Source organism: Zingiber officinale, chromosome 2B (assembly GCF_018446385.1).
Source record: "Zingiber officinale cultivar Zhangliang chromosome 2B, Zo_v1.1, whole genome shotgun sequence".
Taxonomy (NCBI): domain Eukaryota; kingdom Viridiplantae; phylum Streptophyta; class Magnoliopsida; order Zingiberales; family Zingiberaceae; genus Zingiber; species Zingiber officinale.
In genome coordinates this window covers 152,022,238-152,044,850 of record NC_055989.1, presented here as the reverse complement: position 1 = coordinate 152,044,850, position 22,613 = coordinate 152,022,238, and the positions used below count along the sequence as shown (strand labels likewise).

Below are 22,613 nucleotides of genomic sequence, written 5' to 3'. Positions count from 1 at the left end.
CTCAATGAAATACTCAAGGATAAACATATAAATTAATAGTCCGTCATTTTATTTTTTATAGATCCCATCATTTTATATCTATTTTTAAATATTTTATTGATATATTTTTTTTAAGCATATCATTTTTCTTTTATCATCTTGGATAAAAAATCGTTCTCTTCTTCTCTTATTTTTTTTTATTTTGACCTTTTCGTCCTTCATCCGCGTAGCTGACTAACAATATAAAAAAGGTATAAAAGTAAACATCCCACGTGTTGATAGCTTCTAGGGCTGTCTTACGTGGGCACCACTCCTGCCGACCATCCAGGAGACGGGTAGGAAAGCCAGATTGGCACGTCGACACTCTCATCGAGTTCAGAGCATTTTGTTTTGCTGGTTTTCGTTTTCGTTTTCGTTTTCGTTTTCGTTGGGGAAGTAGAAGAAAAACGTGCTCGTTCCCCCGTTCTCCTCCGCTGCCGATTACAAGAAAGGATCCGGTATTAGGGTTTCCGATCCCTCCATTCTCCGCCACCTCTCCTCCCTCTAGCGACCATCTTCGATCCGCGGGTAGAGTAGAGGTCTCGGCGCTGATGTTCTCGCGCTCGGGTTCTCAGATATGAGAGCGCCGGAGCAACTGCTCGCTGAGATGTCCCTAACGGCCACGCCGTCGGATCTTCCATTGGTCACCGTCCAGATTCCCGCTGCCTACCCCTCGTGGTTCGTGGGTTGCCATGGTCCTCCGTACAACCTCGCGTTGATCGTCCCCTCCGCTTTATTCGTCGCTTACCTCGCTTGGCTGGCGCGGAAGAGCTTCCTTAAGCTCACGTCCGGCCAGTCTCATCTGATGGTTTCCTACTATGCTCTCCTGTGGCTTGTCAGCCTCCTCAATTTCTTCTGGTGCCTAGTCCAGGTGCGGTCCCAATCGCGGCTGTTACTTCTGCCACATACTTGTTTTTTTTTCCTTTTATTCGGAATCAGCATGATCAGGTAAATGTCACTCTTTAACGTATTTTCCGTACTTTGTGTTTATGTATGACGGTTTTAAATATATACTAACATGGATGCTTGTATTCAAAATTAGGACTAGGAACTTATTGATAATCAAATATATTTGAGGCCACCTAACTACATTAATTGGTTGATGAAACAAAACCCGCACTTTTTGCAGGTACCTTATTTAAGCATATTGTTTATCATGATTCGGTTGCTATAGCATTGGTGAAAGGAGAACTTTCAAATGGGCTGTGAACTACAGTATGTCTGTCTGTGATTTTTATTTTGAAAAGGAAATACAGTATGCTGGACTGTGATCTTTTGCCCATGTTGTGCCCTGGTTGGAAGAAATGAAAAGTTTCCAGATACTTAGGTTTATACAAGATTTCCATACAAGTCAACTGTTGTTGCAGCAAGTTAGATAATGTAGGAATTTGATTCATAAGTATCCGAGACAGGATTAGGAATTGATTTTTCAATGTTATGGAGTACAATTGGTCTGATTACTTAATTAAGTTATATTTGGGTTACATGACATGCCATGCTTAAGTCAATGTTGTTATCATAGCTTAATATGCTATTGAACATAGAGAGAGAATAATACATCACCATATGGGATATGCTATTCTTTACATTATTGATTTTAGCTGTAATCATAATATGTATTATCCACTGTTACATTTTCAATTTATTGATTGAACAATGAACAATCATAAAAAAGATACTAATTAGGCAGATGAAGTAAATTGGAAATTCCTGATAAAATTGATGGCCTCACTAAGAATCTAATTGAGATCTATCATACTTGAGACTCAAAAAGGAAAAGTATGTTATTATTGTGAAACATCTGCTTTTATTTGTTAGGTTATTTTACTGCAAATTTACTTTATCACTTGTTGTCTATTTCCAGTTATCACTTTTATCCGACAATCAACAAACATGTTTGTTCACCTCGGCCATTAGATATCATGTAACTAATGTTCACCATTATTTCATTTTTTTTTTTCATTTGGAAGCAGGTGTGGCAGTGTACTGCTGCAAAGGAATCTGCATGGAATATGTTATCTTTGTTTACAGAAACTGGGTTGTTGTTCATGGAAATAAGCTTGTTGGCGTTTCTGCTTCAAGGAAGTCATGCTGGTGGATTAGATGTTTTAACACGTACATTTATTGTGTCTGGAGTAATTGTTGCCGCTGATACACTACTAAAGGTAATCAAATTTTCTATTCAGTAAGTTTGCTCTCTAGTGCTCATTTTCCAATCCCTCGATATAATAATTTTTTGGTAAAAACGCTCTGCTAGAATGTATTTTGACAAAGTTATTACTTCCATTTTTTGGATTACAGTATTTGCTTGGAAATGACTACTGATGGATCGCTGTGTTAGCCAACAAATTTGATAGCAGAATTTGGGATATAAAAATTAAATCCATGACTTTATATGTACGATCTGTCAGGCTTTGAGATTTTTAGTATTCTTGAAAATGTAAAAAAAAAAATCTCATCTTGATTAGGCAATGAATGCATAATCACAATTAACTAATCCAACTCTGATTAAGGATGTCCAATTGGCATATCTATCGTGATCTTATAAATAAGGTTCATGTTGTCTCATGAGCAAAACAACCTTAATACCAGGAGAAATAGATAAAATATGTAAAGATGATGAAAATGAAGGAAACTATGTGTGAATCATGTATGCCATGATTGGTAGACATGAGGAAAAATGGAATATGAAATGCATGAAATTTCTAAAAATGCAATTTTTTAACATTATAGAATATTGCAAATGATAAGTAACATTGTCTTGTGATAATTACCGCTTACTTGTCCCTAAGATGAGGTTGTTCATTTTATAAGTGATCAAACATAGGCTAGTAATGGATGGCCAAGCCTACTCTGTAAAATCTTGTTGATGTCATGGCCAACTTCAGATAATTTCTGAGAATTCAAGTAAGGTTACAATGGCGGTTGGCTAACCGCCTAGTGCCTTGGTGGACGACATTAAAATATTATTAACATAGGTTTATGCATTCAAGGTTATAATTGTAAATTTTTAATCATATTTTGCAGTGCAAGAACACATGCAAAATTTACCAAACATATAAAAACAATAAAATTACTAAACACATGCAAAAATTAGCTGTTGTGGCATAAGAAGGGGTGTTGGGTTGGGAGCAGCTAATGTGGGGAATAAGAAGGGGAGGAAGATGGCCAAATATCTTCACCAGGAGGAGGGCTGTCAGTTCGGAAGCAGCAGAGTTGTTATGCTTACGTAGTTCATTGTGGCAGGTCTTTAGAAAAACGGTGGAGAAGATGAGAAGTTTTAGGCTTGGCTTATAAAGTGAATCAAATATTTAAAAAAACCATTTTTTTCTTCCCACTAAACTGGATCATTGCCTGGGCATGCCGTGGTCCGTGTACAATTCTCTTAAGAAACCTACTTAACAGGTCTGCTTACTCCTAGGCAAAGTGGTCCGTGTACAATTCTGCCTAGTGGCCGTCTACCCCGCTCTTTAAACCATGAATTCAACCAATTGGTGCCTTTGAGCAGATTTCTTCTATCGAGTCAAAGCCATTGTCTTATTCTTGTGGAATCTGCCTGCTTAATTTGAGATGGGTAGATCTCAGAATTGCACGCTTCCCTATTTGTTCTGTAGTGTATAGTGTGTTTATGCTCTTGTACTGTCTGTTTAAGTGCAAGTGCTTGTAGTTGTGTTATATATTCATGTTTCTGAGACATGTATATGTCGTGTATAGTACTGCAAAAGCAATTTCACTTCACACAACTACTTGTGAAGCTTTTTTGTAATCATCTTGTATATGCCACAGATAAATTGGCCTTAGGTTGACTCAGAAGGTTCATGTATCTGCCTACTACAATTCATTTTAGTCTCTAGCATTAGCTAAGACTGAAGAGAGTATTGATTTTGATCTGACTTCGTAATGCATGGAGGATCATGTTGGTTTGGACGAACCACATCTGCTCTATGTTAGGTTCTTGAACTAAGTAAACAAGAGAATAATGTCCAGTGATCTTCAGTAGTAGTTTACTTAGTCATCCATAGGCCTTCATTATGATGCTTACATCACCAAATACAAAATAAAAAAGGAAATTCTGACTGATCTTCTCTCTGCAGACTATCTACATATATGGCTTTGGGGTTCCTCTATTTGCAGACAGCAATAATAAAGAAAACCGTGCAAGATGGGGCTTGTGGATTGTCCACAAGCTGCTGCTCAGTGCAGTCTATGGCTTCATTTTCTTCATGCATCACTCAAAGTGGAGAGAAAGATTACCTGGTAATCCTAGTTTCCTTTTGGGGTTCTACCATAAACACGGTGTTGCTTCTTCACTGTCAGTTATTAATATTGTACACATTGGCAGCAAGACCATCATTCTACAACTATGTTTGTGCTATGCTGTTGCTGAATACAATGTCCCTGTTCGGTTGCCTGCTTGCTGCAAATGGATCTGGATTTGGAATATGGTATTGATTATGTCCTATTCAAAACCTTGTCTATTATTATATGTGATGCCACATGCGACTTGTTTTTCTTGTAGGTTGTTCAATCTAACAACTGTATGCTACCACTCTCTTTATCTTCCACTTCTATATGTGGTCTTCCTTGCAGAATTTTTCCAGGTCTTTCTTTCACATTCCTTCTATTGCATCGATCTGAGCTGATTATTTTGGTAATTTTATATCTGGTATTATATTCTCCTTTTTGCTTTACAGGAAGAAGATATGCACTTGGAGAATGTGTACTACTCTGAAATGAAGGATGCCGGTTTCTTTGATGATGATTGGGATTATACATCAGACAAATAGGTTCTATGCTTGTCAGGATAGCATAATGCAAAAACCCAAAACTTCATAAGTTTAAGCATTTGTATGACACATTTAACATTCCAATATTATCTTCCTAAAACTGTTGTCCTTTTTTTAATTTTCTTGTTCTCCTTTTCTACTTCTCTATTATTCTTTCAAGGTAGGTAGCCAAGCTAGTAAGTAGAGAGTATGTGGGAAAGTTCTCTTTGTTTTAAGTTGCTTTTGTTAGTTTAATAGTAAAGTAAATGGACATGTAATGTTTTTACCAATATAATATTGATAAATTGTTTTATTACTACATAACATAAAATTAATACACAAATCGTAGAACACATGAATAAAACCATCACCTAATAATCATTACCACCATGACTACAATCATACTCACATTGACATTACCCAGTAGACTCTGGAATAGTGTTAAGGCATACACACACATCAAACACAAAGTGTCTCTAAATCATGGAGCTGCTGCAGGAGGTGGAGTGAGGAGGGAATGGAAGGGATGGTTGGAATGGATGGGATGGTCGGAATTGAAGGAATGGGAGGCTATGAAACTTGGGGTATGGCTCGAATAATGGGAGCTGGCAGTGGCACTCCTGCAGTTGGTATTACTGGAACAGTGGGTGTTGGAGTAGTAGGAGGCACCAGTGGCATTGATGGATCTGAAACTTGTGGAAGTGTTGGCACTGTTATATTGGGGGTGTAGAAAGTGGTGGAAAGGCCGACATTGGTGGCACTGCTGGAAGCATTGGCATAGGCAAGCAGTTGGTATCATGTCAAGGAGATTCTGAGCTGTGTGGCAGGGCCCAAGGTTAGAGATCAGAATTTCCATGGAAAAGAGGCCAAAAAGGGAAGCCATGAACAAAAAAAAGGTAAGTTGAGTAGATCTTGAGATGGCCTAGATAAGAGCTAAGTGTGTGGTGTGTGGGTGAAGCAAAGTGATTGTGTTTATATAGAGAAGGAAAGATGGAGAGGTTGCGAGGGTAGAGATTGTTGGTTGGCTTCCAAAATGAGTCGTGTAATCACATAGCATGGCTCTTAAATGGGTGTAAATTTGGGAGTTTGAAAAATGACATGTTTGAAGCAAGGTTTGGTCAAATTAACTTAACATCATATTACAATTTCATGGGAGGTCAACGGAGGATATTGACTGATTGATTACAGGTAGTTCTAATGGTCACCTGCATTGTTGTTCTTCAATTAACTGCGCTTTAAGTTGGATCATATATTATGGTTAGGGGAATTACTGAACCTTAAACAGACTCAAGTTTACTTTGCTTTTCTTTGATTCCTTTACGGTTTGTTTACATGGGGCTAGACAGTGAGAATCTGCAGGAAAAATGTTGAATCTGGACCTGGAGAGCTAGTAGAGCTTGAAGCTGCCGGAGAAAAAACTGGCGGTAACCTCGGTGTTGCATAGGACAATGCTCATAGGCCTCCGAGAAGGTGGTTACTTCTCTTGCTGGGTGTCACCTGCTGTCTTGTGGAATGAGAAAAAAAAGATCAAGATGTTGATGTTTTTACTGATGAAGGTAGAGTCATCTTTGGCAATTTCATCAGTTAAAGATTCACTCCAGGAAACAAAGGAGGGAGTAGATTCTCAGCTCCTTCATTAGCTGTGAGTAAACAACATCTATGAAGACCAAATCACGCTTCATTAGCTGCAATTTCATATCTTCATAGATTCCAATGTATTTGATTTCTAGTGGTAAAGAGGAGAGAATGAAATTCTCCGTTTTTATTAAATATCAATATTTATTCATCAATTATAAAGTCAAATTCCATTGGTTAGGTGGGCAAGTCAACAAGGATTGACTAGTCAATAAGTTGTAAGAGCACAAATGGGTCAATTAGACTAGACAAGTTAGATGAGTTAGGCAAGCCAAATGGGTCAGATGGCCTAATGCATGCTCATTTGTTTATGCAGCCTATGTGGTTGAGCATTCATTGTCTCGGTTTGAATGTGACAATTGCTAGCTATTGAAGAATCTTGTTGCTTTGCTTGGCGATGCCCATGGCGGCATCAGGCTCACCATTTAGTAGCTGTATGGTGGTCAAAATTTCGTATCCATATAGAACTTAGTAGGGTGTAAATGAAGTTACAATGCAGAGGGTAAACTTGAATAATGGAACTTTCTTTTATCAGTTCAGGCAGTGATGGACTCCAACATTTACAACATGAATGAAGCTCCAACTGCTGGAACAAACCATGGATAGGAGATACCATCTGAACAAGCTACGAGTAGTTTTCATGGAGCTAAGTAGGTGAAAGTCGTGATTAAATCTATTTGCATTCTGTAGTTGTTCTATTTCTTTGTCAATTTCATTCCTGAACCAAATATAACATTATGATTAGCAAGATGACACATTTATAAACTATGCAGCATCAACCTCATCGATCAACTCTCTCATTTGCTAGTAAAAAAAAAATGAATGTAAAAGTACAATCATAACATAAATATCAACTTATTTAAGTATTATTGCATAATGCAGATTAGTACACGAAGTCGACATAGTAATGACTAGATTCGTACACAAAGGCATACTGTAATAGACTAAAGGCACTGCATATATTAAGCTCAAAGTCCCTATGAATCATGGAGCTGCTGCAGGAGGTGGAGTGCTGAGGAAGGGAATGGAAGGGGTGGTCAGAATCGAAGGAACAGGAGGCAGTGAAACTTTGGGTATGGCTGGAATAATGGGAGCCGACAGTGGCACTCCTGCTGTTGGTATTGCTGGAATGGTGGGCATCGGAATAGTTGGCACGCCCGGCACTGAAACTTGTGGAACAGTTGGCATTGTGGGCATTGGTATCGTAGTGGCAGGTACCGGTGGCACTGCTGGAAGCGTTGGCATTGGCAAAGTTGGGACCGCCGAGACAACAGGGGGTGCAGCAGCAGGTGTTGTATCAAGTAGATGCCGAGCCGTGTAGCAGGGCGCGAGGTTTGCTACCATAATTGCCGTGGCAAAGAGGCTGAAAAAGGAAGCCATGAACGAGAGTCACGTAAACCTTAGATGATCTAAAGAAGAGGTAAGACAGTGAGTTGATGAGAGGGTTAAGCAAAATCGTAGTGTTTATATAGAGGGAAGGATTGATGGAGAGGTTGCTAAAAGTAGAGATTGTTGGTTGTCTTCCAAAATGAGCTGTGCAAGTACAAGGCGTGGTTTGGTAGGAATGAGTTTGAACGGAGGTCAACAATGGATATTCATTGTTTACAAGTAGTTCAAAAGGTCACCTACATTGCCATTTGTCCTTCATTGAAACCTGGACAAGGTCTTGGATGGTTTGAAGTTACAGCATTCAAGTAAATCTGAAATTATCACTCATATGTTGTTTGTTCTACTTTTTTTTTAATTGCTTTTTAAGTAGGGCAGAGTTATGAAATAGAATGGGTCATTCCATTTCGTCTCTTGCTTGAATGAACTGATCTAATCATTTTAGTAGGATTATGTAGGAAAGTAAACAAGTCAAGCCGAGTTAAATTTTATGATGTTCAAGTTTATTTGATAGAGTAATCAAGTCAAGTCGAGCTTAAAATGAATCAAGTCATTGAAATAGTTGTTCAAATTTCTTTTTTCCTTAGTTCAAGCAAATGAAATCGATCTCTCAATTCAAATTTGTTGATTGTTCAAAACTTTTTCATTTTTAAGTTTATTTAATTAGTTATTAAGCTTGATAATACATATTTATTTATTAATATATTTTTTTTTGTTTGTTGATTTACCATACAAACAGTTGACAGTCTTTATTCTTTTTTTTTATTAATATTCATTAGTTGCAATTTCATATCTACATAGATTCCAATGTATTTGATTTCTAGTGGTAAAGAGGAGAGAATGAAATTCTTCACTTTTATTAAATATCAATATTTATTCATCAATTATAAAGTCAAAGTCCATTGGTTAGGTGGGCAAGTCGACAAGGATTGACTAGTCAATAAGTTGTAAGAGTGCAAATGGGTCAATTATGTTGGTGTGGAAAGCATCCGACGATCGAACCTGAGTTTTGATAATAACAAAGGATTCAAAGTTAAGCTGGTTGTTATCTAACATGTTGAATGAGTGTTTCAGGAAAGTCCTAACTGCAGTTAGGCAGATGAAAACCCTAGGGGGTGGTAACCCTAAGTCCTAGGGGAGGTAACCCTAGGTGGAGAAAAGTCCTAACTGCGGTTAGACAAAGGGAAAATCCTAGGGGGTGGTAACCCTAGGTCATAGGGGGCGGTAACCCTATGCGGAAAGTCTTGGCAGGTCGATGGCTTCAGGCAAAAGTCCTAGGGGGTGGTAACCCTAGGTGGAAAGTCCTGGTGTCGCGAACCAGGTGAAAGACTGGACTAGCCGGGAAGCGGATGTCCAGCAGAAAGTCCGGGAACCTCGAGTGCCGAGCAAAAGTCCAGTCGATCTGGAGGATCGAACTGGCAACAGGTAAAATCTCCTGAGTGGAATAGGTGAGGACGCGTTCCCCGTAGAGGGAACAATAGGCGTCGGGTCGACCTAGGGTTTCCGGTCGGAAATCCGAAGTCAGACTCGGACAGTCCGGAAACTGTGTCTATACTTCATTTATCATATTTATTGTATTAGGTGCTAACTTTGTGTTGCAGGGTAGTGTTTGGGACTAACGTATCTTGCAGGTGCAAAGGAGCAACCTAAAGCCTCGGATGAACAGTGTCCGAGGCGCCTTCATGGAGCTTGGAGGCACCTCAGGTGCAAGGCTGGAGCTGGCTGCGAGAAGCTGTTCAAGGCGCCTTGATGAACAGTGGAAGGCGCCTTGAACAAATGAAGGCGCCCTGTGAACAGTGGAAGGCGCCTTGAATCTGTGATAAGATTCGACCAGTTCGCTCCTTATCTCCGCAGCTGACTCGGCCTATTCAAGGCGCCTTGGGTAGCATTCAAGGCACCTTGAACACTATTTATAAAGGGGGTTCGACCAGCAGCTTGTATCAACGAACTCCAAGCAATACTTACGCTACAAGCTGCTCTAGAAACGCCCAGAAGTGCTGTTACAAGTCTCCCACAACCCGGAGCTCCAGATTCTGCTACTTTATTGTTGTCGGTATAATTTGTTTTAGTTCTTTCAATTGTAATATCTTATTGTACATTTTACGAGCTTATAGTTGTTGCCCACGGAAAGCGATCAAGGATCGCGGGCCTTCGAGTAGGAGTCGCCTTAGGCTCCGAACGAAGTAAAATCGGCTTGTGTCTTTGTGTTGTTTCTTTTATCTATTCCGCTGCGTGTTTTACAACTCCGATAGTTTTACGATTCTGATAATCGAACGAAATAGCCACGAGCGCTATTCACCCCCCCCCTCTAGCGCGGTCTCGATTCAAGCATTTTTCGTGTATCAGAACGCCTTTTGTTTTTTCCCTCCAAAATTATTTTCGAAAAATTCATTTTCATCCTTTCACGGTTTATTAGTATTGATAAAATATTGAATTTGGCAAAATTTGAAATAATATTTTTTAATAATATTTTATTATTATTTTATTATTTTTTCTCGAAACTAGTGAACTTCTATTTCTATCCTTCCATACCGCACTGCTAATCCAGGATCAAGTCCTGGTACATTTTTTTGCTATTTTTTGTGTGCAAGGTTCTTTTAAAATGGCATTTCAAGAAGGATTCTGCACCGTCCGACCGCCACTCTTTTCTGGCGAGGACTTTGGATACTGGAAGAACCGGATGGAATACCACATCAAGACGCAAGTCGAGATGTGGATCATCATCCAGACCGGACTCGAACTTCCACGTGACGACACCGGAGAACTTATCTCATGCATCAACTGGGATTCTAGCATAATAAAAAAAGTTGAAGCCGATGCCAAAGCAACCTGCATGCTACAATGTGGCCTAACCAATGAAGAATTGAACCGCATCGGCCCCTTCACAAGTGCAAAAGAGTTGTGGCAAAAGTTGATGGAACTACACGAGGGCACTCCCGACGCTCAAGTAAGTAAGTATAATTTAATAAATGATTTATTTGAATTAGATGAGCAGAATAATACTACTTCGGCCGAGGAAGGTATTACGATGGTTGCAGGTACAAGTAAGACCGAGGAAAAGATATGGTCCGAGTCTTCAGATGAATCCGGGTCCGACGAAGAAGAACCGACAAGCTTCCTCGCTCTACCAGTACTAGCAACCGTGGCGGAAACTGAGTCCGAGTATGAGTCAGAAACCGAGAGCGAATCCGGGACTGAGTCTGATCGAAGCCACGAATCCGTATTCGTTTCCGAAGGACCAAAACCCACTGTAAGTTCACTACTCGCAGAATTTCAATTAGATAACTTGCATGAATTATTACCTTACTTAGTAAAAAAGTTGGCTAAATCCAACGTCCGGGTTAAGTCGCTCTAAAAGGAGGTAACAGCCCTTAAGGAAGCGACTGACTCGAGCTCTTTAACTGAGTCAGTTCAAATTGAAAATTCAACTCAAGTCCAACAACTTGAGGAAGAAAATTCCAATTTGAAAGCTCAAATTAAAGAACTCAAGGACACGTTGGAACGGTTCACCTTGGGCTCCAAGAATCTAGATCTGATTCTTGGAAAACAGCAAGCCGTTTACAACAAAACTGGACTTGGATTTAAAACTAAAATAAAATACAAATCATATTTATCGCTAGTTAATAGAAATAATAGAAAAATTGTCCAAGCATGGGTGCCAAAATCCAACTTGGTTAATCAAGTTGGAACTGGTCACTATTGGATCCCCAAGGATCACGTCTATTACCTTGATAGACCATATCGAGGCTATGATCCAGGGGGAGCTAATAGAAAAACAATATTAAGAACATAATTCAAATTACAAATTCAAAATTCGAAATTAAATTAAAATTCAAAAATTCAAAATTCAAATTATAAATTCAAAATTCGAAATTAAATTAAAATTCAAAATTCAAAATTCAAATTATAAATTCAAAATTCGAAATTAAATTAAAATTAAAAAAATTCAAAATTTAAATTCAAAATTCGAAATTAAATTAAAATTCAAAATTCAAAATTCAAATTATAAATTCAAAATTCGAAATTAAATTAAAATTTAAAATTCAAAAATTCAAAATTCGAAATTAAATTAAAATTCAAAAATTCAAAATTCAAAATTCAAATTATAAATTCAAAATTCGAAATTAAATTAAAATTAAAAATTAAAAATTAAAAATTCAAATTACAAATTCGAAATTAAATTAAAATTCAAAAATTCAAATTACAAATTCAAAATTCGAAATTAAATTAAAATTCAAAAATTCAAAAATTCAAAATTCAAATTACAAATTCAAAATTCGAAATTAAATTAAAATTCAAAAAATTCAAAATTCAAATTAATAATTCGAATTCAAATTAAATTAAAATCCAAAGGAAGGCTCCAGAATAGCTGACACCTCCGAACTTAATCTACCCGAAATGGGTAAACAAGAGTAGACTACCAGGCAGGGTAATTAAGGTTAGATAAAATGGGATAGGTTTAACTTGACCCACGGTACTGGTGAAGTTTTTGAATGATAATACGTTAGGGAAGCTTGGGCATCGCATGTCTAGTAAGATATGACTTCGACCTGGTGCATTTGGCCAAGTGGAACTGACTGAATCTACCCTTAAATGGATCCTAACTAGTTAGACCAATGTTTAGTATTAAGTTCAATGGGTAGGACTATTTGGAAAACCTCGAAGGCATGGTTACTTTAATGAGTTCCTTGTGACTCACCATAGCCCAGAAGTTTATCCAAAGAATACTTACTTGTTGAACCCAAAGTTAAACCTGAATCTGACACAAAGTTAAACCAGACCCTTAAATTCAACCATAATTTATCTCACAACAATTATAGGGTTCCCTGATTGACAATTTTAGATCGGGTGAGCTGACTAGGAAGTTAAATTATTAAAATTGACATAACTTAAATCAAGTTAATTAACAATTAAATTATTTTAATTTGAATTATTTTCAAATCTAAATTATTTTAAAACTCAGTTTCTAAATCATTCTAAATTATCTAAAATTATTTTTCAAAATTATTCAACTTTAAAATCTTTAACTCAATCATTTCAAAATCTTTTTAAAAACTATTTCAAAAATCTTTTAAAAATTATTTCAAAATCTTTTAAAAAATTATTTCAAAAATCTTTTAAAAATTATTTCAAAATCTTTTAAAAAATCAGTTCAAAATCTTTTAAAAAATTATTTCAAAAACCTTTTAAAAATTATTTCAAAATCTTTTAAAAAATCAGTTCAAAATCTTTTAAAAAAATATTTCAAAAATCTTTTAAAAATCATTTTAAAATTTTTCAAAAATCTTTTAAAAATCATTTCAAAAATCTTTTAAAAAATCAGTTCAAAATCTTTTAAAAAATTATTTCAAAAATCTTTTAAAAATCATTTCAAAATCTTTTAAAAATTATTTCAAAATCTTTTTAAAAAAAATTAGTTCAAAATCTTTAAAAAAAAATTATTTCAAAATTTTTGAAAAATCATTTCAAAATTATTTTAAACTTAATTTCAAAATCTTTGAAAAATCATTTCAAAATCATTTTAAACTTAATCTTTGAAAAATCATTTTAAACTTAATTTCAAAATCTTTGAAAAATCATTTCAAAATCATTTTAAACTTAATCTTTGAAAAATCATTTTAAACTTAATCTCAAAATCTTTTGAAAATTCATTCCAAAATCATTTAAACTTTTTCAAGATATTAGTCAATTAATTTCAGAATATTATTTAATTAATTTCAAAATATTAAAAGGGTTTAAAAATCTTTTCTTCTCAAATCATATTATGACTGCAAATGTTAACTCCAATTAATTTTCACTATAGTCTCCAAGCTTAATATTTACTAATTTGAAACTCAAACTTATATTTTCAATAATTTTATTGACAAAGTTTATTTTATCTGACACTCACTCATAAGCCAAACATGTCTGAAAACCTAGAATGGGTGAGATAAAAAATTAAACAAAATATAAAAGACCCATTATATTTTTGGACTCTAGGACTCTAGGGATTCATGTTTGCATTAGTTAAGGGGGAGTGAACGGAGTCAAACTAATTATCAAGTTACTATTGAAGAGCTTTTCAAATTTAATTAAATATCTTTTGAAAAAAAAAACTTTTCAAATAGAAATATTTAGATTAAGCATGCTTATAATTTAGGGCTCTGATACCTGATCAAATCAAATTAGGACTCTGATACCTAATCAAATCAAATTTAAAATTTCTTTAACTTAACTCATACTTAGACTTAAGGACAAACTAAATTTAACTTAACTAAACATTTAGCTACTCCCTCCTTGCTAACAAAAGACTTTAAACTAAACTTGAGAATGTTTTAAGCTAAAATACTTAAAACTTTAGCTACATTTTCAAACTTTTACATCTTTTCAAAATCACCCTTGAAGACTCCTTCAAAACTCAAGTTTGCAAAAGGCTCAAGTTTATAACAAAGCTAAGTGTTATAAAAGCTCTTTCAAATTTTTCTAAGTATTACTAGTGTTTAAAAATTTCAGATTTTTTATTAAAAAAAAAGGTGATAAATTTTCAAAACTTGTCTACTTTTATCCCTCTTTAAAAAAAGAAGAATCAAACTCACTTGCTTTTCTGAAAAGTTCAGACTTATTTAAAACTGGCTTATTTTTTTGATAAATGGCAAAGGAGGAGAATAGGAAATTCAAAGTTTTCAGAATTAGGAAATTCAAAGTAAAAATCAAAATCTAATTCAAAAGTAAAAGGAAGCTCTGTATTAAGGGAGAGCTTCACAAAGTTTAAGTGTTAGCTTAAGTTATGCTTTTATTTGAATTTATATACTTAAGCTCACTTAAACCTTTTGATATATTCATGCATTTGTTTTACTTAACTTTGAATTTGGGTTGCCATAATCAAAAAGGGGGAGATTGTTGATGCGGGAAGCATCCGACGATCGAACCTGAGTTTTGATAATGGCAAAGGATTCAAAGTTAAGCTGGTTGTTATCTAACATGTTGAATGAGTGTTTCAGGAAAGTCCTAACTGCGGTTAGGCAGATGAAAACCCTAGGGAGTGGTAACCCTAGGTCCTAGGGGGAGGTAACCCTAGGTGGAGAAAAGTCCTAGCTGCGGTTAGGCAAAGGGAAAACCCTAGGGGGTGGTAACCCTAGGTCATAGGGGGCGGTAATCCTATGCGGAAAGTCTTGGCAGGTCGATAGCTTCAGGCAAAAGTCCTAGGGGGTGGTAACCCTAGGTGGAAAGTCCTGGTGTCGCGAACCAGGTGAAAGACTGGACTAGCCGGGAAGCGGATGTCCAGCAGAAAGTCCGGGAGCCTCAAGTGCCGAGTAAAAGTCCAGTCGATCTGGAGGATCGAACTGGCAACAGGTAAAATCTCCTGAGTGGAGTAGGTGAGGACGTGTTCCCCGTAGAGGGAACAATAGGCGTCGGGTCGACCTAGGGTTTCCGGTCGGAAACCCGAAGTCAGACTCGGACAGTCCGGAGACTGCCTATACTTCATTTATCATATTTATTGTATTAGGTGCTAACTTTGTGTTGCAGGGTAGTGTTTGGGACTAACGTATCTTGCAGGTGCAAAGGAGCAACCTAAAGCCTCGGATGAACAGTGTCCGAGGCGCCTTCATGGAGCTTGGAGGCGCCTCGGGTGCAAGGCTGGAGCTGGCTGCGAGAAGCTGTTCAAGGCGCCTTGATGAACAGTGGAAGGCGCCTTGAACAAATGAAGGCGCCCTGTGAACAGTGGAAGACGCCTTGAATCTGTGATAAGATTCGACCAGTTCGCTCCTTATCTCCGCGGCTGACTCGGCCTATTCAAGGCGCCTTGGGTAGCATTCAAGGCGCCTTGAACACTATTTATAAAGGGGGTTCGACCAGCAGCTTGTATCAACGAACTCCAAGCAATACTTACGCTACAAGCTGCTCTATAAACGCCCAGAAGTGCTGTTACAAGTCCCCGACAACCCGGAGCTCCAGATTCTGCTACTTTATTGTTGTCGGTATAATTTGTTTTAGCTCTTTCAATTGTAATATCTTATTGTACATTTTACGAGCTTATAGTTGTTGCCCACGGAAAACGATCAAGGATCGCGGGCCTTCGAGTAGGAGTCGCCTTAGGCTCCGAACGAAGTAAAATCGACTTGTGTCTTTGTGTTGTTTCTTTTATCTATTCCGCTGCGTGTTTTACAACTCCGATAGTTTTACGATTCCGATAATCAAATGAAATAGCCGCGAGCGCTATTCACCCCCCTCCCCTCTAGCGCGGTCTCAATCCAACAAATTAGACTAGACAAGTTAGATGAGTTAGGCAAGCCAAATGGGTCAGATGGCCTAATGCATGCTCATTTGTTTATGCAGCCTATGTGGTTGAGCATTCTTTGTCTCGGTTTGAATGTGACAATTGCTAGCTATTGAAGAATCTTGTTGCTTTGCTTGGCGATGCCCATGGCGGCATCAGGCTCACCATTTAGTAGCTGTATGGTGGTCAAAATTTCGTATCCATATAGAACTTAGTAGGGTGTAAATGAAGTTACAATGCAGAGGGTAAACTTGAATAATGGAACTTTCTTTTATCAGTTCAGGCAGTGATGGACTCCAACATTTACAACATGAATGAAGCTCCAACTGCTGGAACAAACCATGGATAGGAGATACCATCTGAACAAGCTACGAGTAGTTTTCATGGAGCTAAGTAGGTGAAAGTCGTGATTAAATCTATTTGCATTCTGTAGTTATTCTATTTCTTTGTCAATTTCATTCCTGAACCAAATATAACATTATGATTAGCAGGATGACACATTTATAAACTATGCAGCATCAACCTCATCGATCAACTCTCTCATTTGCTAGTAAAAAAAATGAAGGTAAAAGTACAATCATAACATAAATATCAACTTATTTAAGTATTATTGCATAATGCAGATTAGTACACGAAGTCGACATAGTAATGACTAGATCGTACACAAAGGCATACTGTAATAGACTAAAAGACACTGCATACATTAAGCTCAAAGTCCCTATGAATCATGGAGCTGCTGCAGGAGGTGGAGTGCTGAGGAAGGGAATGGAAGGGGTGGTCGGAATCGAAGGAACAGGAGGCAGTGAAACTTTGGGTATGGCTGGAATAATGGGAGCCGACAGTGGCACTCCTGCTGTTGGTATTGCTGGAATGGTGGGCATCGGAATAGTTGGCACCCCCGGCACTGAAACTTGTGGAACAGTTGGCATCGTGGGCATTGGTATCGTAGTGGCAGGTACCGGTGGCACTGCTGGAAGCGTTGGCATAGGCAAAGTTGGGACCGCCGAGACAACAGGGGGTGCAGCAGCAGGTGTTGTATCAAGTAGATGCCGAGCCATGTAGCAGGGCCCGAGGTTTGCTACCATAATTGCCATGGCAAAGAGGCTGAAAAAGGAAGCCATGAACGAGAGTCACGTAAAGTAGTTTAGATCCTTAGATAATCTAAAGAAGAGGTAAGACAGTGAGTTGATGAGAGGGTTAAGTAAAGTCATAGTGTTTATATAGAGGGAAGGATTGATGGAGAGGTTGCTAAAAGTAGAGATTGTTGGTTGTCTTCCAAAATGAGCTGTGCAATTACAAGGCGTGGTTTGGTAGGAATGAGTGAAATTTGAACGGAGGTCAACAATGGATATTCATTGTTTACAAGTAGTTCAAAAGGTCACCTACATTGCCATTTGTCCTTCATTGACACCTGGGCAAGGTCTTGGATGGTTTGAAGTTACAGCATTCAAGTAAATCTGAAATTATCACTCATATTTTGTTTGTTCTACTTTTTTTTTTAAAATTGCTTTTTAAGTAGGGCAGAGTTAATGAAATAGAATGGGTCATTCCATTTCGTTCTCTTGCTTGAATGAACCAATCTAATAATTTTAGTAGGATTATGTAGGGTTGTAAACAAGTCAAGTCACAAATTTATGATGTTTAAGTTTATTTGATAAGGTAACCGAATTAAATCGAGCTTAAAATGAATCAAGTTATTAAAATAGTTGTTCAAACTTTTTTTTTTCCTTAGTTCAAGCAAATGAAATCGATCTCTCAATTCAAATTTGCTTGATTGATCCAAACTTTTATATTTTAAAGTTTGTTTAATTAGTTATTGAGTTTGATAATATAAATTTATTTATTATTTTTTTGATAATCTAGGTATTCCGCTCTTAACGAGCTATATATATATATATATATATTCAAATTTGTTCATTTAATTATAAACAAGCTTATCAAGTTAAACATTAAGGTGTTTGGTTCTTTCCTAGGAATTGGAATGGGAATGTGTATCATAGTATTATGGAATGGGAATGGGTATGAGCTTGAGTATCATTCTTAAAAATGATGTTTGGTTAGTTAAATATTTTCAATCGGAATAACCTAAATTTCCTTTTTTACCCTTACAGGAAAATAAGAGAAAAAATTAGATGGGAGAGAAAGTTGAATGTGAGAGAAATATATGATGAGAGAAAATGATGAGAGAGAAAGTGTGTTGGGAAAAATGAAGAGAAAGTATGATAAGAGAAAATGAAGAGTGCATGATAGGAGAGATTGAGAAGAGAAAAAGTATGATGAGAGATAAAGTGTGTTGAGAGAGAAAGAGTGATGGGAAAAAATGAAGAGAGAGAAAGTATTATGAGAGAAAATGAAAGAGTGAGGAAAGAGAAAGTACGATGAGAGAGAAAGTGGGTTGAGAGAGAAAGAGTGATGGGAAAAAAATGAAGAGAGAGGAAGTATGATAAGAGAAAATGAGAGACTGAGGAGAGAGAAAGTATACTGAGAGAGAAAGTGTGCTGGAAAAAATTAAGAGAGAGAAAGTATGATGAGAAAAATGAGAGACTGAGGAGAAAGAAAATATGCTGAGAGAGAAAGAGTGATGGAAAAAAATGAAGAGAGAGAAAGTATTATGTGAGAAAATGAAAAAGTGAGGAGAGAGAAAGTATGATGAGAGAGAAAGTGGGTTGAGAGAGAAAGAGTGATGGGAAAAAATGAAGAGAGCGAAAGTATGACGAGAAAGAAAGTGTGATTAGAGAACATAAAGAGAGAGAGAGTGTGATGAGAGAGAATGAAGAGAGAGAAACTGTGATGAGAGAAAATGAGAAGAGAGAGTATACTAAGAGAGATTAAGGAGAGAGAAAGTACGATGAGAGAGAAAGTGTGATTAGAGAGAAAGTATGATGAAAAAATAAGAGAAAGTGTGTAATGGGAGAGAAAGTGTGATGGAAGAGAATGAAGAGAGGGAAAATGAGGAGAGAGAATATAGAGAGAAAATGATAGAGAATGTGTAATGAGAGAGAATGAGGAGAGAGAAAGTATGTTGAGAGAGAAAGTGTGATGATAAAATAAGGAGAGAGAAAATATTATGAGAGAGAACAAGGAGATAGAGTGTGAAATTTAACAAAAAAAAATAAAAATGAACAAATATACTAAGGGTATTTTTGTCTAAAACTTAATTCACATTCCTATTCCATCAAAACCCAAAAGAGGGGGTGGGTTTCATCCATACCCAAATTTTTAGATTTCATTCCAAAATCTTGATTCCATTCCCATCAACCAAACACAAGGCTTGGGAATGAATCCATTCCCTCATTCCTAAACCCATAAACCAAACGCCACCTAAGTTTGCTCACGAATATTTGATACAACCCTAGGATTATGATTCTATTGTATTTGATTTGATGGACTCGTAGAGGAGGGATCATACTATCTCTTAGTCAAATACTAATATTGGTTCAATTTGAAGTCTTAAGATTTAGTTAGAAGATGGGCAACTTGGCCATTCTTGACTATTAGGGTAGGCCAACTTGCTAAGATGAGTGAATATGTTGAAGGAGATTAAAGGGAGTCTATTGGACAACACAAGTCAGATGAGTTCGATTGTGGGATTTTGTTGCTTGGCAGCATCCATGGTAACTCATGATTGTTATATTTAGTGGATCTGGCAAAGATGCAGTTTTAGTGAAGACTAAGTTGAGTTAGGGGCTTGACATCCATCACGGGACGCTAGTACCCTAGTTAGACCTTATCGGTTAATAGTTCTGTGTAGTCTAGTAAACTTAGATAACGTTTGTGGATTAGCTCGTGCAAGGTGCTTCCCAGATCTGGCTACTCGAACGACTGTGAACAGATGTCAGTTCGGATAAGCTACAAACTGTTTATTCATCCAAGTATAAGATAGGCTGACAACACATCATAAACTGCACAACATCGACTCCAATTAACTATTTGCGAACTAGTGAAGAAACATTCTCTTTTATTTAGAATTAGCTTTTACAAATGTAAAGTTATAATCATTTTTATTACACAAAGCTATGCCATTACACAAACATAAGTAATATCTACCACAAACTGGGATGATACTAAAGTGCACTGCATATGTCAAGCTTGAAATCTCTCTGAATCATGGAGCTGCTGCAGGAGGTGGAGCACCAAGGGAATGGAAGGGATGGCCAGAATTGAAGGAATGGAAGGCAGTGGAACTTTGCGAATGACCGGGATAAAGGGAGCAAAAGACGACACTCCTGCTGCTGGCATTGTTGGAATAGTCAGCAAACATGTGGAACAGTTGGTACTACTGGCATTGTTATCGGTGGCACTGAGACAACAGGAGCGGCAGTTGGTGTTGTGTCAAGGAGATGCCTAGCCGCGCGGCAGGGTCTGAGGTTAGCTATCAGAGGTGCCATGGTAAAGAGGCTGAAAAAAGGAAGCCATGGATCCCAAGACAGCGAGCAAAGTGATGGTATTTAGATCGAGAGAAAGGTTGATGGAGAGGTTGCGAGGTTATAGATTGTTGGTTGGCTTCCAAGATGAATTGTGTAATTGCAGATGGAGGTTTGGTAGGTAAGTTTGTAGATTTGAAATGGCATGTTTGACGAAATGGTTGGTCAAATTAGCTTAACATTGTATCTGAGTTTAAGGAGGTCAAAAGATAACATCGATCAATAACAAGTAGTTCAGAAGGCCACCTACATTCTCATTTGTCCATTAGAATCTGAACCAGACATTTGTTCTTCATTAGAATCTGAATCAGACTCGAATTGTGTTTGATTTAGTCAGTGTTTTCTTGTTTGTTTGTCACTCGACTAATTGTAACAATTTGAATGTCTATTTCAGAACATTTTCTTTCCATCTCGATAGAGTTGATTAAATAGGCGAGTCGGGTTGGACAATAGGACTGTTCGCTCGAGTTGTACATATGAGCCAAAAGGGATGTGCGCGCTGAAATGACTAAAAGGTTTTTTTTTGAGGGGGGAGGGGGCACTACAATTATGTGAACAAGAGATTATTGTTTCTTACAATTTTTGCAAGAAGTAGAATATTTTCAGCCATCTATCGTTACTCTTTTTAAAGGTGGGTTAGACTGTTCAGTTCTACTAGTTCAACCGGAAGAAATAAAAATCCGATCGAGTTTCATATTCAAATTCTAGAATTTAATAAAATAAGATAGGCGAACCGGACAAAGCTAGAAAGGTGAATCAAATGGATCGAGTGAGGTGACAAACTGACTCGTGTTGCTTGTTTCATGCTTTCTACTCGCTTAGCTAACCTTTTCGATCGAATAGATATTGATTTAGAACAATATTTAGGGACAAATCATATTAGGATCAAATGTAGACTGATTGGTATTTATTCTTATGCCATACAAGTAAATAAGATCGATGAACAAGACTTCACAATGTCCGTCACAATCCTACCGACAATGTAAACACTCGTAAAACACTAGTGAAGATACATAATACGCTCGAAGTAGCTCGCTCAATAGGATGTCATGGGGCTGTGGTAGTCGCCGGTGGTGGGGTGAGTAGAGGAATGGAAGGGATTGTTGGAATGGTTGGCATCGGTTGTGCTGGTGTCTGTAGTTGAGGGATTGTCGGCATCAATGGCGTTGGAATCGTTGGCATCGGTTGTGCTGGTGTCTGTAGTTGAGGGATTGTCGGCATCAATGGCGTTGGAATGGTTGGCATTGCCGGCATCGGAGGTGCTGAGGCTTGAGGCATCGGTGGCATAGATAGTTGTGGAATGGCCGGCACAGGTGGCACTGCTGGAAGTGTCGGTATGGCTGAGACAGAGGGTGCAGCCGCCGTGTCGAGGAGACGCCGTGCCCCATAACATCCACCAAGGTTGGCGATCAAAATTGCCATGGCAAAGAGGCAAAACCGGAAAGCCATGGAGTAGTTGAAGGGAGTTGAGGTTGTGCGCTTGATAAGAAGTGGGACAATTGAGGAGAAATTTATGCGGTAGAAATTGTTGGTTGGCTTCCCAAATGAGTTAACTATGAATTCTATCGATCGCCAGGTTTGGTTCGAAAATTAGAGAGCTATTTTAATATAAAAAAAAGTTTTATTTTGCTAGTTAGTTCACCTTCTCCACGTCACGACCCTAAACCCATTTTCTATGAGCCATACTATTAAAATGTGAATATCTTCGAAATAATTGTATTTCTCAAATAGAAATGAGCGTATACAAAATTCGATACCTAACAAGTTCATAGTATAATAGATGATAAATCTATGAAAATCAAACTCATATAAGGAAGAGTATAATTGAATATGCGAGGGCGAAATTCATATGAAAAATTGAATTTACAAGGATAAATTAAATTTTATAGATAAAATGTTTTAATAAGTAGACAAAATTCTATATAAAATTATTATCAGTAAATCATTTTTTATTAGAAATGCAAAAAAAACATGGAGCGTCACTTAACACTATAATAAAAATTAAAATAATAATAAAAGTCGATATTATAAATATTAAAATATAACAAAGTTTCTAAAGATGAATTAATAGCCAATTTTATACACGAACTAATCTTCATCTGTGTGATAGTTTTGAATTTTTTTTTT

General features: G+C 37.2%; 2 protein-coding genes across 2 annotated transcripts; one reads left to right on the top strand and one right to left on the bottom strand.

The window, feature by feature from the left end:
• The first annotated feature begins 362 nt into the window (after positions 1–362).
• On the top strand, positions 363–4,923 carry LOC122047902 (protein CANDIDATE G-PROTEIN COUPLED RECEPTOR 2-like). The gene is made up of 6 exons (XM_042609434.1): positions 363–889; positions 1,992–2,183; positions 4,113–4,275; positions 4,361–4,463; positions 4,538–4,619; positions 4,713–4,923. The coding sequence occupies exons 1-6, from the start codon at positions 596–598 to the stop codon at positions 4,803–4,805; spliced, it is 927 nt and encodes a 308-aa protein (XP_042465368.1). The 5' UTR covers positions 363–595; the 3' UTR covers positions 4,806–4,923.
• Positions 4,924–21,365: 16,442 nt separating this feature from the next.
• Positions 21,366–22,047, bottom strand: LOC122049676 (protein PELPK1-like). Its single transcript, XM_042611037.1, has one exon. It carries the CDS (start codon positions 21,933–21,935, stop codon positions 21,534–21,536), a length of 402 nt encoding a protein of 133 aa, XP_042466971.1. The 5' UTR covers positions 21,936–22,047; the 3' UTR covers positions 21,366–21,533.
• Between the last annotated feature and the right edge of the window lie 566 nt (positions 22,048–22,613).

What these genes read in the sequence shown, in the direction of transcription:
- LOC122047902 (XM_042609434.1), top strand. Translation starts at nt 596, where the DNA reads ATGAGAGCGCCGGAGCAACTGCTCGCTGAGATGTCCCTAACGGCCACG. An exon ending in GTGGAGAGAAAGATTACCTG is followed by an intron (nt 4,276 to 4,360) that starts GTAATCCTAGTT and finishes ACACATTGGCAG; the next exon opens with CAAGACCATCATTCTACAAC. An exon ending in GGATCTGGATTTGGAATATG is followed by an intron (nt 4,464 to 4,537) that starts GTATTGATTATG and finishes TTTTTCTTGTAG; the next exon opens with GTTGTTCAATCTAACAACTG.
- LOC122049676 (XM_042611037.1), bottom strand. Translation starts at nt 21,935, where the DNA reads ATGGCTTTCCGGTTTTGCCTCTTTGCCATGGCAATTTTGATCGCCAAC.